We start from the raw sequence: 16,379 nt of genomic DNA, 5'->3' as shown, positions 1-16,379 counted from the left end.
GAGTTATAAGAAGATACAGCAAATCGTTAAGAGCAAAGTTGGAATTAAGTCTGTAGGAGGAGGTATCGCCAGGGAAGCTAGAAGAGGAAGACAACTTTCTGCAGTGACCCAGGCCACAGTGGTTGTAAGAACCAGAAACTGAAAATGAGCCCTTGAAGTGAGGATTAGAAAACTGGTTGGGGTCTGCAGAAAAGTATGTTGGGGACAATTGGATCAGGGGCTGGGTTGTAAGAGAGGCAGCAGATAAAACTGACATGTCCAGGAAATATGAGAGTGATATTGGTCTGGTTCATGGCTATGAAAAGATGCTCACAACTTGACTAAAATTGAGGAAGCTATGATATCGCATGCATTGTATGATCACAGTTATGAAAAATACAAATATATATATATATATATTACATATAGGCATACACATATGGGAAGTTGTTAGCCAGAATTTTGTTAGGAATTATATCTGAGGTGATTTTTCATCTGAATGGATTCTTTTTTCCTGCCACAATTGCAGATTTAAGGAAATGAGGTAGTGAATAAGAAATTATTTAGGAAGCATGGATAGGTTGGCAAGCAAGAGAATGTCTATGAAATAGATTTAATATGCAGATAAAAGCAGTTGAATGGTGGATAGAATAAAGTCCTGGAATGGGTGGGAAGAAGATCTTGATGGCCAATTTGAAGAGCCGTCTTAGCCCTGATTTCTGGTCCTGAGGGCCTTGGTGGGTCTTGGGCCCCTTTGAATGGTAGGGTAAGTCATTGCTTTGCGATGTCTCTTGAAGAGAGGCTCTAGGATAAATCAGAGTCATGGGCGCCCAAGAGAAGCAAGGAAGTAAAACCTATGTAGATCAGCTACAAGTGACTGTAGATAAACTGCATGTCGAACCATCATTAGTAAAGGAAGGGTGTGGTATACAGTATAATTTGTTATATAGCTGTTAGAATGAATACTTATTGCTTGACATTAGTTTCATGTGCAGTAAAGATTACATGTAGGGCAAACAAGATGTCATCTCAAAGCTGAAAGTTTCAATAATTGATGAGTTTTCTATTGCTTCTCTTATTTCTTTTGTGGGTTATCCCAGTAAAATGAAGTCAGTGTGACCTTATATATCTTGTTATATTTATGACCTCATTTGGAAAAGTGATAACTAAGAATGACATGGATATTTTATTTTTTAGAAATTTTCCTAGGATTTCAGATTGTATCTTTTCTAAATTTTATACGAAGACTAAAAACAGTATTTTGTTTCTTTTCTTTTAAATTGCCTTTCTTATCACTAGCTTCATAAGTGAAAAAACTATGTAAGCTTCATGTATCAATTTTCAGATGATATTTTAACATTTATTTAGTACTGTCACCCCTGTCCCACCCTGGTCCCTACACTAAGATTTTTCAGTTGTTAAAAAAAAAAAAAACCATGAAAGTAGAGAATGTCTTATGGGTAAGCATCCAATATAATTTCTAGAATCTTCAAGAGATATAATTTTAAGTAACAGCATTTTCCCAAAGTTAGTGTATGGCCTTCTTATTCCTATAAAAAAAATTGAGGTATAATCTGCTTATAAAGATACATTACAGGTCTGAAATCTACAGTTTGAGTTTTGCAAATATGTACATTGTACAACCAATATCCAATCAAATTAATATAATCCATCCCCTCCTGTAGTGGTTAAATAGTCTCTCTTCTCCACACCCACCCACTCATGTCCACCTAGAACCTCAGAATGTGACCTTATTTAAAAAGAGGGGTTTTGCAAATAAAACTAAGGTAAGGATGGGTATGAGACCATACTGGATGAAGGTGGGCCCATGAAAGTGTCTGTATAAGAGACAGGAGAGGGCACACAGAGATACCCAAAGGCCATGTGAGGATGGAGTCAGAGAGGGGAGTTGGGTGGCCACAAGCCAAGGAATGAATGCCTGGAGCCACCAGAGGCGGCAAGGAAGAGTTCTTTCCAGGGCCTTCTGAAAAGGCGTAGTCCTGCCGACCCCGTGACTTCAGACTTCTAGAACTGAGAGAATTAATTCCTGATGTTTAAGTAACTACATTGTGGTAATTTGTAGAGGCAGCACTAGGAAAGTAATAAAACTACCAAAAATGCCATTCTACCTTTTTCTTGTCAGTCCCAAACTCTACTAGGCACTTAGAGTTCTAATTCCTATCACTATAGATAAACTTTACTCATCCTTGACCTCCATATGAAGAGATTTAATTATACAGAACATGCTCTTTTTTGGGGGAGGTGGGGGGGTCTGTCTTCCTTTGCTCAACATAATGTTTATGAGTTTCATTCATGTTTGCATATCAGTACTTTAATCCTTTTTATCATTATAGTATACCCCAATTCATTCATTCCCCTGTTCACAGATACTGAGTCTTACCTCCTACCTGTATTTTACACATTTATGTCTGATCGTTTCTGTTACTGGTTTAGAAGTTATATATTACTGTTTTTGTAGTTGCTAGAGCAAGTACATTTAACTTAACAAAGTTTAATTTTTGTTGGTCTTCCTTACTCAAAATACAAGACATCAAATGCTTTGAATTTGTTTTCCCTCCCCAAGTCTTCCATGTTACTGCTGTGAGTATAAAATATGTATTACTTTTAAACCTTGAAAATCATTGTTTTATTAAACTTATACTTTTATAGAAATGCCCCTGTATTTAATCTCAATTGATGTAATCACTATTGCTTATTACATCCTATTTCCTTCTGGGTTCCATTTCATTTTCTCCAATATACACAGTTTATTCTTTCAGTGAGTGTTTTTGATCATTAAGTTCCTTGCCTTTATTTTGGCTGGAAATATATTGTTATTTTGCCCTCATTCTTAAACTATCATTTAATTGCTCATAGTTACAGGCTGATAATTTTTCCTAAGAATATTGCAAATAATATTACACAATCTAACACTAACTGTTTCTGTTCAAAAGTCTACTGGAAGTCAAATTTTTAGTCCTTTGCATGTAATCTGTTTCTCTCTGGTTTGACTTCATTCCTTAATATAAATATGCTGTTTCAGATGCAGACCTGTTTTTACTGATTAGTTCAGTAATTAGTTCTCTGAATTTTTCATCTAAGAATTCATGTCTTTTGTTAAATCTGGAAACTAATTAGCCATCATCTCTTTACATATTATGTTTTATTCATTCTATTCTTTTATTCTATAACACCTAATAATGATGTATTGGAACTTTCTCATTTTTTTTCTTACATTCTTCTTACCATTTTCACACTTTCTTCTTTATCTTTTGCTACCATTCTTTAAACCTGTTTTCCAGTAAAGTCCCTCTCTTCTAGTCTATCATTCAATTTGTCCATAGAGTTGTTTTCAGTCTTAAAATTTTCATTTCTAATTTGCACATTCTTTATATGATATTGCTTCTTCCTCTGTGATTTCTAGTCTTTTTTTTATCTTTTCAAATAATCTAAAGATACTAATTTTTTTTTTTTTTTTTTTTTTTTTTTTGCATTTGTAATTTTAATGAATATAGATAAGGGCTGAAATATGGCCTTAGTTGCTATAATGTTATAAAATTAATAATATGTTCACTCTAAACTCAGTAGTTCAAGCTAATTGTTCTAAGATATCATGATGATCATTGTTAAATGGGTCTCCTGCCACGGTGACATCTGAGAAATATTTGCAGCATTTCGCCAGTTCAATTCACATGACATTAGGAAGACTGTCCTTTAGGAGGATCCCTGTGTATTCTTATTTTTTAATTATTTAGTTGCTGCTACTTCGAAATAGTTAAGTTTATACTTTGGCTGTATTTTTTTTTTTTTTTTTTTTTTTTTTTTTTTGAGAGGGCATCTCTCATATTTATTGATCAAATGGTTGTTAACAACAATAAAATTCAGTATAGGGGGGTCAATGCTCAATGTACAATCATTAATCCATCTCAAGCCTAATTCTCGTCAGTCTCCAATCTTCTGAAGCATAACGAACAAGTTCTTACATGGTGAACGAATTCTTACAGAGTGAATAAATTCTTACATGGTGAACAGTACAAGGGCAGTCATCACAGAAACTTTCGGTTTTGATCATGCAATATGACCTATAAACCATCAGGTCAAATATGAATATTCATTTGATTTTTGTACTTGATTTATATGTTGATCCCACATTTCTCCTATTATTATTATTATTTTTATTTTTAATAAAATGCTGAAGTGGTAGGTAGATGCAAGATAAAGGTAGAAAACATAGTTTAGTGCTGTAAGAAGGCAAATGTAGATGATCAGATGATCAGGTGTGTGCCTATGGACTAAGTATTAATCCAGGCTAGACAAGGGCAGCAAGACATCCACGGATGCAGAAGATTTCTCTCAAAGCAGGGGGGGTGAGGTTCTGAGCCTCACCTCTGTTGATCCCCAAATTCTCACCTGATGGCCCCCCTGCGACTGTGCCTGTCTTAGGTTGTTCCTCCCTTGAGGAATCTTACCCGTCTCTGGCTAACCAGTCATCTTCCGGGGCCATACAGGGAAATGTAAAGTTGGTAAGTGAGAGAGAAGCCATATTGTTTGCAAAGGTTAGCTTTTTACTTCTTTGCAGATTTATGCCCTGTGGCTTCTATGCCCAGCACTTGTCTCGAGGTATCTTTACCACCTGGAGGAATTATGATACTCGGTAAATTCGATATGAGGCACGAATTCTATTTAAAGTTTGTAATTAGGAAGGAAGAAGAAAAGCTATAGATGTAGCATATGAAGGAAACTTGGGAGGATTGATTATTTCTTTGACATATCTTCTTGTATAGTACCTTAAGTATGTATAGGTTTTAAACTACTAACTAATTTGCACACACATATTGACATAATAGGAATACGGTGACATAAACAAAGCAAATCTATAATTACCAGCCATCTCCAGTGAAGCCAAGAAAACCATTTAGGCACCCTAGGCATTTGTGAAAATTTATCTATGATATGATGGATATTTTCCAACTGTACTTGAACCATCAGACAAATTAAAGCAGCCCATTTCTGGGATCTGTTCACATCCCATATGTTCTTTTAACCATAGATAGTCTATAGTCATGAGATTTTGGGGTGCTACAACTTGCACCCCTCCCAACTCCTGGTTGAGTTCCAACAGTACAGATCCAGTCAAATTCGTTGTCTCACTGTATGCACATGCCAGCCTAGACATCTCCCTCCTCCTTCTTATGGCAAGTCCAGGAGATGGTGGGCTGGATGCAGCCACAACCGCAGCATCGTCCGGATCCCTGTGGAGGCTTTTTGATGATCATCCCCCGGCACGAGTCCTCCAGAGAGTGCTGATGCCGGAAGCTCCTCCTCATATCGTATCTTAGTTCATTTTCTGGGTATCCAAGCTAGGCCTTGATCTTCTGCGTAGAAACAAACAGACCCTTTGCCCACACTTTGACATGCCCTCTATACCACTGTGCAGAACTCATTGGAGGTCAGCACACAGTAACTGCTTTTTTTTTTTTTTTTTTTTAATTAAGAGAAAGGAATATTATCAGAAAAGAGTACCTCCATAGCTGATCATCTGACACCCTTTAAGTGATCAACATTAAGGATATTTAAAGCATGCGTTGATCTTTGATTTACCAATAGTTTTATCCTGTTAAGGAGTAATCCCCCTTTTCTTTCTTTCTTTCTTTCTTTTTTTTTTTAATTTTTAATCTACACTTACCTGAAGAATACTATGTTTACTATGCTCTCCCCTATATCAGGTCCCCCCTAACAACCACATTACGGTTACTGTCCATCAGCTTAGCAAAATGTTGTAGAGTCACTACTTGTCCTCTCTGTGTTGTGCAGCCCACCCTCCCCTTTCTCCCTCCCCCCATGCATGCTAATCTTAATACCTCCCTTCTTCTTCCCCCCCCCCTTATCCCTCCCTGCCCACCCATCCTCCCCAGTTCCTTTCCCTTTGGTACCTGTTAGTCCATTTTTGGGTTCTGTAATTCTGCTGCTGTTTTGTTCCTTCAGTTTTTCCTTTGTTCCTATACTCCTCAGATGAGTGAAATCATTTGGTATTTCTCTTTCTCCGCTTGGCTTATTTCACTGAGCATAATACTCTCCAGCTCCATCCATGTTGCTGCAAATGGTTGGATTTTTCCACTTCTTATGGCTGAGTAGTATTCCATTGTGTATATGTACCACATCTTCTTTATCCATTCATCTACAGATGGACATTTAGGTTGCTTCCAATTCTTGGCTATTGTAAATAGTGCTGCAATAAACATAGGAGTGCATCTGTCTTTCTCAAACTTGATTGCTGCGTTCTTAGGGTAAATTCCTAGGAGTGGAATTCCTGGGTCAAATGGTAGGTCTGTTTTGAGCATTTTGATGCACCTCCATACTGCTTTCCACAATGGTTGAACTAATTTACATTCCCACCAGCAGTGTAGGAGGGTTCCCCTTTCTCCACAGCCTCGCCAACATTTGTTGTTCTTTGTCTTTTGGATGGCAGCTATCCTTACTGGTGTGAGGTGATACCTCATTGTAGTTTTAATTTGCATTTCTCTGATAATTAGCGATGTGGAGCATCTTTTCATGTGTCTCTTGGCCATCTGTATTTCTTTTTTGGAGAACTGTCTGTTCAGTTCCTCTGCCCATTTTTTAATTGGGTTATTTGTTTTTTGTTTGTTGAGGCGTGTGAGCTCTTTATATATTCTGGACGTCAAGCCTTTATCAGATCTGTCATTTTCAAATATATTCTCCCATACTGTAGGGTTCCTTTTTGTTCTATTGATGGTGTCTTTCGCTGTACAGAAGCTTTTCAGCTTAATGTAGTCCCACTTGCTCATTTTTGCTGTTGTTTTCCTTGCCCGGGGAGATATGTTCAAGAAGAGATCACTCATGTTTATGTCTAAGAGGTTTTTGCCTATGTTTTTTTCCAAGAGTTTAATGGTTTCATGACTTACATTCAGGTCTTTGATCCATTTTGAGTTTACCTTTGTATATGGGGTTAGACAATGGTCCAGTTTCATTCTCCTACATGTAGCTGTCCAGTTTTGCCAGCACCATCTGTTGAAGAGACTGTCATTTTGCCATTGTATGTCCATGGCTCCTTTATCAAATATTAATTGACCATATATGTTTGGGTTAATTTCTGGGGTCTCTAATCTGTTCCACTGGTCTGTGGCTCTGTTCTTGTGCCAGTACCAAATTGTCTTGATTACTATGGCTTTGTAGTAGAGCTTGAAGTTGGGGAGTGAGATCCCCCCTACTTTATTCTTCTTTTTCAGGATTGCTTTGGCTATTCGGGGTCTTTGGTGTTTCCATATGAATTTTTGAATTATTTGTTCCAATTCATTGAAGAATGTTGCTGGTAATTTGAGAGGGATTGCATCAAATTTGTATATTGCTTTCGGCAGGATGGCCATTTTGACGATATTAATTCTTCCTAGCCATGAGCATGGGATGAGTTTCCATTTATTAGTGTCCCCTTTAATTTCTCTTAAGAGTGACTTGTAGTTTTCAGAGTATAAGTCTTTCACTTCCTTGGTTAGGTTTATTCCTAGGTATTTTATTCTTTTTGATGCAATGGTGAATGGAATTGTTTTCCTGATTTCTCTTTCTATTGATTCGTTGTTAGTGTATAGGAAAGCTACAGATTTCTGTGTGTTGATTTTGTATCCTGCAACTTTGCTGTATTCCGATATCAGTTCTAGTAGTTTTGGAGTGGAGTCTTTAGGGTTTTTTATGTACAGTATCATATCATCTGCAAATAGTGACAGTTTAACTTCTTCTTTACCAATCTGGATTCCTTGTATTTCTTTGTTTTGTCTGATTGCCATGGCTAGGACCTCCAGTACTATGTTAAATAACAGTGGGGAGAGTGGGCATCCCTGTCTGGTTCCTGATCTCAGTGGAAATGCTTTCAGCTTCTCGCTGTTCAGTATAATGCTGGCTGTGGGTTTATCATATATGGCCTTTATTATGTTGAGGTACTTGCCCTCTATTCCCATTTTGCTGAGAGTTTTTATCATGAATGGATGTTGAATTTTGTCAAATGCTTTTTCAGCATCTATGGAGATGATCATGTGGTTTTTGTCTTTCTTTTTGTTGATGTGGTGGATGATGTTGATGGATTTTCGAATGTTGTACCATCCTTGCATCCCTGGGATGAACCCCACTTGGTCATGGTGTATGATCCTTTTGATATACTGTTGAATTCTGTTTGCTAATATTTTATTGAGTATTTTTGCATCTACGTTCATCAGGGATATTGGTCTGTAATTTTCTTTTTTGGTGGGGTCTTTGCCTGGTTTTGGTATTAGGGTGATGTTGGCTTCATAGAATGAGTTTGGGAGTATTCCCTCTTCTTCTATTTTGTGGAACACTTTAAGGAGAATGGGTATTATGTCTTCTCTGTGTGTCTGATAAAATTCCGAGGTAAATCCGTCCGGCCCCGGGGTTTTGTTCTTGGGTAGTTTTTTGATTACTGTTTCAATTTCTTTGCTTGTAATTGGTTTGTTTAACTTTTGTGTTTCTTCCTTGGTCAGTCTTGGGAGGTTGTATTTTTCTAGGAAGTTGTCCATTTCTTCTAGGTTTTCCAGCTTGTTGGCATATAGGTTTTCATAGTAGTCTTTAATAATTCTTTGTATTTCTGTGGAGTCTGTCGTGATTTTTCCATTCTCATTTCTGATTATGTTGATTTGTGTTGACTCTCTTTTTCTCTTAATAAGTTGGGCTAGAGGCTTATCTATTTTGTTTATTTTCTCAAAGAACCAGCTCTTGGTTTCGTTGATTTTTGCTATTGTTTTATTCTTCTCAATTTTGTTTATTTCTTCTCTGATCTTTATTATGTCCCTCCTTCTGCTGACTTTAGGCCTCATTTGTTCTTCTTTTTCCAGTTTTAATAATTGTGATGTTAGACTATTCATTTGGGATTGTTCTTCCTTCTTCAAGTGTGCCTGGATTGCTATATACTTTCCTCTTAAGACTGCTTTCGCTGCATCCCACAGAAGTTGGGGCTTAGTGTTGTTGTTGTCATTTGTTTCTATATATTCCTTGATCTCTATTTTGATTTGTTCATTGATCCATTGATTATTTAGTAGCATGTTGTTAAGCCTCCATGTGTTTGTGAGCCTTTTTGTTTTCTTTGTAGAATTTATTTCTACTTTCATACCTTTGTGGTCTGAAAAATTGGTTGGTAGAATTTCAATATTGTGGAATTTACTGAGGCTCTTTTTGTGAGCTAGTATGTGGTCTATTCTGGAGAATGTTCCATGTGCACTTGAGAAGAATGTATATCCTGTTGCTTTTGGATGTAAAGTTCTATAGATGTCTATTAGGTCCATCTGTTCTAGTGTGTTGTTCAGTGCCTGTGTGTCTTTACTTATTTTCTGCCCGGTGGATCTATCCTTTGGGGTGAGTGGTGTGTTGAAGTCTCCTACAATGAATGCATTGCAGTCTATTTCCCTCTTTAGTTCTGTTAGTATTTGCTTCACATATGCTGGTGCTCCTGTATTGGGTGCATATATATTTAGAATGGTTATATCCTCTTGTTGGACTAAGCCCTTTATCATTATGTAGTGGCCTTCTTTATCTCTTGTTACTTTCTTTGTTTTGAAGTCTATTTTGTCTGATATTAGTACTGCAACCCCTGCTTTCTTCTCACTGTTGTTTGCCTGAAATATGTTTTTCCATCCCTTGACTTTTAGTCTATGCTTATCTTTGGGTTTAAGGTGAGTTTCTTGTAAGCAGCATATAGATGGGTCTTGCTTTTTTATCCATTCTATTACTCTATGTCTTTTGATTGGTGCATTAAGTCCATTTACATTTAGGGTGACTATTGAAAGATATGTACTTATTGCCATTGCAGGCTTTAGATTCGTGGTTACCAAAGGTTCAAGGTTAGCTTCTTTAGTATCTTACTGCCTAACTTAGCTCGCTTATTGAGCTGTTATATACACTGTCTGGAGAGTCTTTTCTTCTCTCCCTTCTTATTCCTCCTCCTCCCTTCTTCATATGTTGTGTGTTTTGTTCTGTGCTCTTTTTAGGGGTGCTCCCATCTAGAGCAGTCCCTGTAGGATGCCCTGTAGAGGTGGTTTGTGGGAAGCAAATTCCCTCAGCTTTTGCTTGTCTGGGAATTGTTTGATCCCACCATCATATTTAAATGATAGTCGTGCTGGATACAGTATCCTTGGTTCAAGGCCCTTCTGTTTCATTGCATTAAGTATATCATGCCATTCTCTTCTGGCCTGTAGGGTTTCTGTTGAGAAGTCTGATGTTAGCCTGATTGGTTTTCCTTTATAGGTGACCTTTTTCTCTCTAGCTGCCTTTAAAACTCTTTCCTTGTCCTTGATCCTTGCCATTTTAATTATTATGTGTCTTGGTGTTGTCCTCCTTGGATCCTTTCTGTTGGGGGTTCTGTATAATTCCATGGTCTGTTCGATTATTTCCTCCCCCAGTTTGGGGAAGTTTTCAGCAATTATTTCTTCAAAGACACTTTCTATCCCTTTTCCTCTTTCTTCCTCTTCTGGTATCCCTATAATACGAATGTTTTTCCTTTTGTATTGGTCACATATTTCTCTTAGTGTTGTTTCATTCCTGGAGATCCTTTTATCTCTCTCTATGTCAGCTTCTATACGTTCCTGTTCTCTGGCTTCTATTCCTTCAATGGCCTCTTGCATCTTATCCATTCTGCTTATAAATCCTTCCAGGGATTGTTTCACTTCTGTGATCTCTTTCCTGACATCTGTGATCTCCTTCCGGACTTCATCCCACTGCTCTTGCATTTTTCTCTGCATCTCATCCCACTGCTCTTGCATTTTTCTCTGCATCTCATCCCATTGCTCTTGCATTTTTTTCTGCATCTCTGTCAGCATGTTCATGATTTTTATTTTGAATTCTTTTTCAGGAGGACTAGTTAGGTCTGTCTCCTTCTCAGGTGTTGTCTCTGTGATCTTTGTCTGCCTGTAGTTTTGCCTTTTCATGGTGATAGAGATAGTCTGCAGAGCTGGTACAAGTGACCGCTGGAAGAGCTTCCCTTCTTGTTGGTTTGTAGCCTTTTCCTGGGAGAATAGCGACCTCTAGTGGCTTGTGCTGGGCAGCTGTGCGCAGACAGGGCTTCTGCTTCCTGCCCAGTTGCTTTGGGGTTTATCTCCACTGTTGCTGTGGGCTTGGCCTGGCTGGGGCTGTTCCTCCAAAATGGTGGAGCCTCGTTAGAGGGGGAGCAGCCAGGAGACTATTTATCTCCGTAAGGGGCCTCTGTGCTCCCTGCTGCCCAGGGGGTTAGAGTGCCCAGAGATCCCCAGATTCCCTGCTTCTGGTCTAAGTGACCTGTCCTGCCCCTTTAAGATTTCCAAAAAGCACTCTCCAAACCAAAACAACAACAGCAACAATGAGAGAGGGAACAGAAAGGAAAAAAAAAAGAAAAAACACGCGATTTTTTTTTTTTTTCCTCAGGTGCCGGTCCCAGGCACCCGCGCACTGGTCCTGCTGCCCTGTCTCCCTAGCACCAGGGTCCCTGTCCTTTCAAGGCTTCCAAAAAGCACCCACCCACCGGTCCCGCAGGGAAGGAACGCTCAATATTCTTGGTCCTCAGGCACTGGTCCCACGCACCCGCTCACCAGTCCCGCCGCCCTGCCTCCCTAGCACCGGGGTCCCTGTCCCTTCAAGGCTTCCAAAAAGCACTTGGCAAAAAGAGAGAAAAAAAAGGGGAAAAACGCGCGATTTCTTCCGTCCTCAGGTGCTGGTCTCAGGCACCCACCCACCGGTCCCACAGGGAAAAATGCGGGATATTCTTTGTCCTCAGGTGCCGGTCCCAGGCACCCGCTCACCAGTCCCGCCGCCCTGCCTCCCTAGCACCGGGGTCCCTGTCCCTTTTAGGCTTCCAAAAAGCACTCGCAGAAAAGAGAAAAAAAAAAAAAGGGGAAAAACGCGCGATTTCCTCTGTCCTCAAGTGCCGGTCTCAGGCACCCGCCCACCGGTCCCACAGGGAAAAACGGGGGATATTCTTTGTCCTCAGGCGCCGGTCCCAGCCACCCGCTCACCAGTCCCGCCACCGTGCCTCCCTAGCACTGGGGTCCCCGTCCCTTCAAGGCTTCCAAAAAGCGCTTGCCAAAAAGAGAAAAAAAAAAGGGGAAAAACGCGCGACCTCCTCCGTCCTCAGGCACCGGTCTCAGGCACCCGCCCCCAGGTCTCACAGGGAGAAACGCGGGATATTCTTTGTCCTCCGGCGCCTTTCCCAGGCACCTCCTCACCGGTCCCGCCACCCTGCCTCCCCAGCAACGGGGGCCCATCCCTCTAAGGCTTCCAAAAAGCGCTCGCCAAAAAAAAAAACTGCTCCGGTTTCTCTCCACCCGCTGGGAGCCGGGGGGAGGGGCGCTCGGGTCCCGCCGGGCTGGGGCTTGTATCTTACCCCCTTCACAAGGCGCTGGGTTCTTGCAGGTGTGGATGTGGTCTGGATGTTGTCCTGTGTCCTGTGGTCTCTATTTTAGGAAGATTTTTCTTTGTTATATTTTCATAGCTCTATGTGTTTTTGGGAGGAGATTTCCACTGCTCTACTCACGCCGCCATCTTGGCTCCCGCCTCCCTAAAGATACTAATTTTAAAGTCTCTTTCAAATTATTCTGTTACTTCTGATTTTTTAGGTGTGAAATCTCTCTCTGAGACCAATGACTTCCTCATGGAACTTTGCTTGTACATGTGATTTGTTCATTTATATGTTAAGGTTGTTTTCCATGAAAACTCTAGTTTTCAGGATAGAGAAAATTTCTGTAGGGTAGTTTTATATTTTTGCTTTGTGTGTTTTCCTGGATCTGGACTTTACGTTAGCTTCTTGACTTAGGGACCCCATACTGCATTGGTAATTTGAACTTGGATCCCAAACTTGGATGTCCTGCAGATTTGGGGTTCTTTCTCATGGGCTATATTTTCTCTCTGCTGTGCTCACCTCATCTATGTACTTAACTTAGGGTTGGAATCTTCTCTGACGATTCCAGAGAAGATGGGGGCAGGGGGCTTCTAGTACTCCACTCACGGGCAAACAGGTCTCACAACTCTAGTCTACAGAGAGAGACCCAAGTGTCACCTCTTCACATGCATTATTTCTTGGCTTGGATTTCAGGCCCTTCCATGAGGGCTGCCTCCACCTGGTCTGACATCTCATGGACCTTCAGTTTCAGCTTTCAGCCTCAACTCTGCCGCTGAGTTTAGGTTTGGTTGTGTATTAGCCATTTCGGGTGGGGATGGGGGTTTAGTTTTGTATTTCTATGTGATTAGTGTGGGAGGACAGGAGACACTTGTCTTCTCAGCATGCTGTATTGGCCAGAGGTCTGATCTTATTCATAATTGAACATGTTTTTTTTTTCTTTTACAGCTAGTTATGTATCAAATCCCATTTGCAAGGGTTGCTTGTCTTGTTCAAAGGACAACGGGTGCAGCCGATGTCAACAAAAGCTGTTCTTCTTTCTTCGAAGAGAAGGCATGCGCCAGTATGGAGAGTGCCTGCACTCCTGCCCATCAGGGTACTATGGACACAGAGCCCCGGATATGAACAGATGTGCAAGTGAGCAGTTGACTTTTCTACCCTAGTTTACTGTTTATGCAACTTAGGGGAGCTAAGTTGAAAATTTTGGCTGAAAAAAAGTATTTTTAATATGCAACAGAAATAGTCTAAGTTTAAACAAAAGAATTGAGTAGAATGGGATAAAAACATTTTATCTTTTGTGGAGAAGTATATTGTGCGCACACACACACACACACACACACTTTTTTTAGGTTACCTAAGAATTTTTTTCACAATAAGCGTCTCAAAGTTTTTGGCAGATCTTTATAAGGTATACTTAGAACTTACAAAAAATAGAGCAGTTTAAATAGGTTTATACTGGGAACACTCTCCCCAGTTTTACCACAATGTCTGTAGGTTCTCTTTCCTTTATTACCTGAGTTTGTAATACCTGATTTAGTCTAATCTGTAATTTAATATCTGAATTTTATGGTTCTGTAAAGCACCATTACTAATAGAAGATGTAACTAAAATATTTAATTTACTTCAGGGTATTTTGAATTCTAAGTTTAACAACAACAAAAAAAGGTTATTAAGAAACGGCATTCTGTAGATAGAAATTTTTATCTTTCAATACAAAAATCACTTATAGAACGATTCTCAACTTCTAGGTAAATGGGAGGAATTGGAGTTAAAAAAAAAAAAGATACCAAAGGAATATGTCTTTATTTAAGGAGTTCAAATTTTAGGGGACAGAGTGGATAAGGAAAGGGGGCACGTGTAGTGAAATGACAGTGGTTAAGAAGTTTAATCATAACTCAAAATGCTAAGGCAACCAGTGCATTATGGGAGTGACTTTTCTCCTATTAACAAATTATGTGTATATGGCTATTAAGTCAGCCAAGGTTTTTAGGCGAGAAGAGGGTTTGAAGTGTATTATCCAAGGACAATATTATTTTGGAAGGAGGCTTAACTAGTAGAGGGAGTTTAAATAGATTCTAGCTGGATATTTCGTTTCCTTAGTTCCTGTGGATTAAGTGTTCTTTGTACCTTCAAATGACTGTGACAGGCAAATATGTCCCCCAAACATTTCCGAATGCTTGCGAGGGGAAGCAGCATTATTCCTGGATGAGAACAATGAGCAATGTGGGCTTGGTGGGAGGTATGGCTGGGACTGAGGATGGAGGGTGAGGTTTGGGTGTAATTGGTGAAGGTCTTGATTGCCATGCTAAGAAATCTGGAAATTTTCTGAAGGTTTTGAACAATGAGTAGACTAAAGAGATTGCTTTATTTAAAATAATACTACCAGAAATGAGGGAGATGAGTAGGAGAAGGGTAGAAAGTAGAGGAAATCTATTGTAATAATTGCAGATTAGAAATCATGTCCTGATAAAAGGTTTATGGGTAATGAATTCCAGAGACATTCAAAACAGATTCAAGGGGACACCAGAACTAATTGCAGAGAGTGAACAGAGAAAATTGAATCTGATCTTAGGTTTCTAGCTAAGGCGACTGGGTAAATAGCTTTACCATTAGCAGAGATAGAAATATATTGGCTTAGAGGAAATTTGGATCTAATTCCATTTCATGGAATTGTTTAGATTAATACCTAGAGGAACAAAAGTCGCAAGAAGTATCAAACAGACTGCTTATTTTTGCAGATATGTACCTTGTTCTTAGGTTGTATGATTTGGGCTGCCTAGTAATTTGTCTCTCATACTTGTTGAACTTCCATAGAATGACGGGTCCACATTGGAATGGATTCCTGTGCAGATTGCTGTACACCATCAATGGGGGAGACTTGGGTCATGAATATTTTTCATTCCAGACTTTCAATGCATAAAGAAGATGAGGCAAGAGTAGATGGCTCCAAGCACTTATTCCATGTTCTAAGGCTAGCATTATATATACTGTGTATGGATGATAGGCTGACCACATAATGTGTTACTCAACCTGGACACTGGGGAGTGAAGGGGCTGCCAATAATAACTATACAGGGATGCTGGTGTAAACCAGAACAATGCCAGGCAAACTGGTAAGGATAGTTACCTCAGCAATGCCTAATAGTGTATCAAAAGGGTATTCCTTAGAGAGATGCTCACAGGCAGGGGTGAATAACAAGCACATTTTGGCTAAGTTGATGCATTTTCTCAGAAATAGAGCAGTGACTGTAAATCAGCCCTGGAAAGAGAATCTACATGTGAAAATAGGTTTGCTATGGTTATACTTTCTGTAAGTGAATACAATCAATGTTGTAGTTTACTGACCTAAAGGAAATCATTATTCATCTGGTACTAGTGGGAAATGCTTGATAACAAGACTCCTGTGAAGCAAAGTGAAAGTGGAAAATTATTTCTTAATGATTGAATGACCATGGTTCTTTCATACTAAATATTTTCTTTTTCATAGATATTTTGCATATATTCTATTGTTGTTTATATACTATTCAGAAGATGAGATAGATTTGAATTGGAAAAGTTGCCACAGTCTTAGAATTTGAAATCATACTCACTTTTTATTGAGATTATTGCTCTACAGTAAAGAAAATTATACTTCAACAATAGCTTTAAAAAATCCTGCAAGTGAAACCTACTCCTGTTTCCTAATTACTAGACTAAGATTCCAGTTGCAAAGCAAAATCTTTCTTCTGAAGAAAGACTTACTCTGTGAAATGTTGGGTGAGGTTGGCTTTTTGGTACATACTGTGTAGAACTTATAAAATTCAAACATGTTTATAAAAAACCAATAGTCATTTTAGGCATACCATAAAAAATGTACATATATATACACTAATGAATATATATTCATTAATGTATATATGTGTATGTATGTGTGTGTGTGTGTGTGTGTGTGTATATATATATAACAAGAGAGAGATAAATACATAGATAAATCTAATGTATGGTACAAGAAGGCAAGATTGGGATTCTTACCGATGTGC

At 39.1% G+C, this 16,379-nt stretch overlaps 1 protein-coding gene across 2 annotated transcripts in view; it reads left to right on the top strand.

Moving 5' to 3' along the window:
- RSPO2 (R-spondin 2) overlaps positions 1-16,379 on the top strand; it is a 142,627-nt gene that overhangs the window by 64,072 nt on the left and 62,176 nt on the right. For both annotated transcript variants that reach the window (XM_017650403.3, XM_037010925.2), the window contains exon 3: positions 13,310-13,498. In XM_017650403.3, the coding sequence (XP_017505892.1) occupies positions 13,310-13,498 (189 nt within the window). The remainder of the gene's footprint in view (positions 1-13,309; positions 13,499-16,379) is intronic.

Source organism: Manis javanica, chromosome 2, assembly GCF_040802235.1.
Source record: "Manis javanica isolate MJ-LG chromosome 2, MJ_LKY, whole genome shotgun sequence".
Classification (NCBI taxonomy): domain Eukaryota; kingdom Metazoa; phylum Chordata; class Mammalia; order Pholidota; family Manidae; genus Manis; species Manis javanica.
The sequence above is the reverse complement of the archived record's forward strand: the minus strand, read 5'-3'. Positions and strand labels throughout refer to the sequence as shown.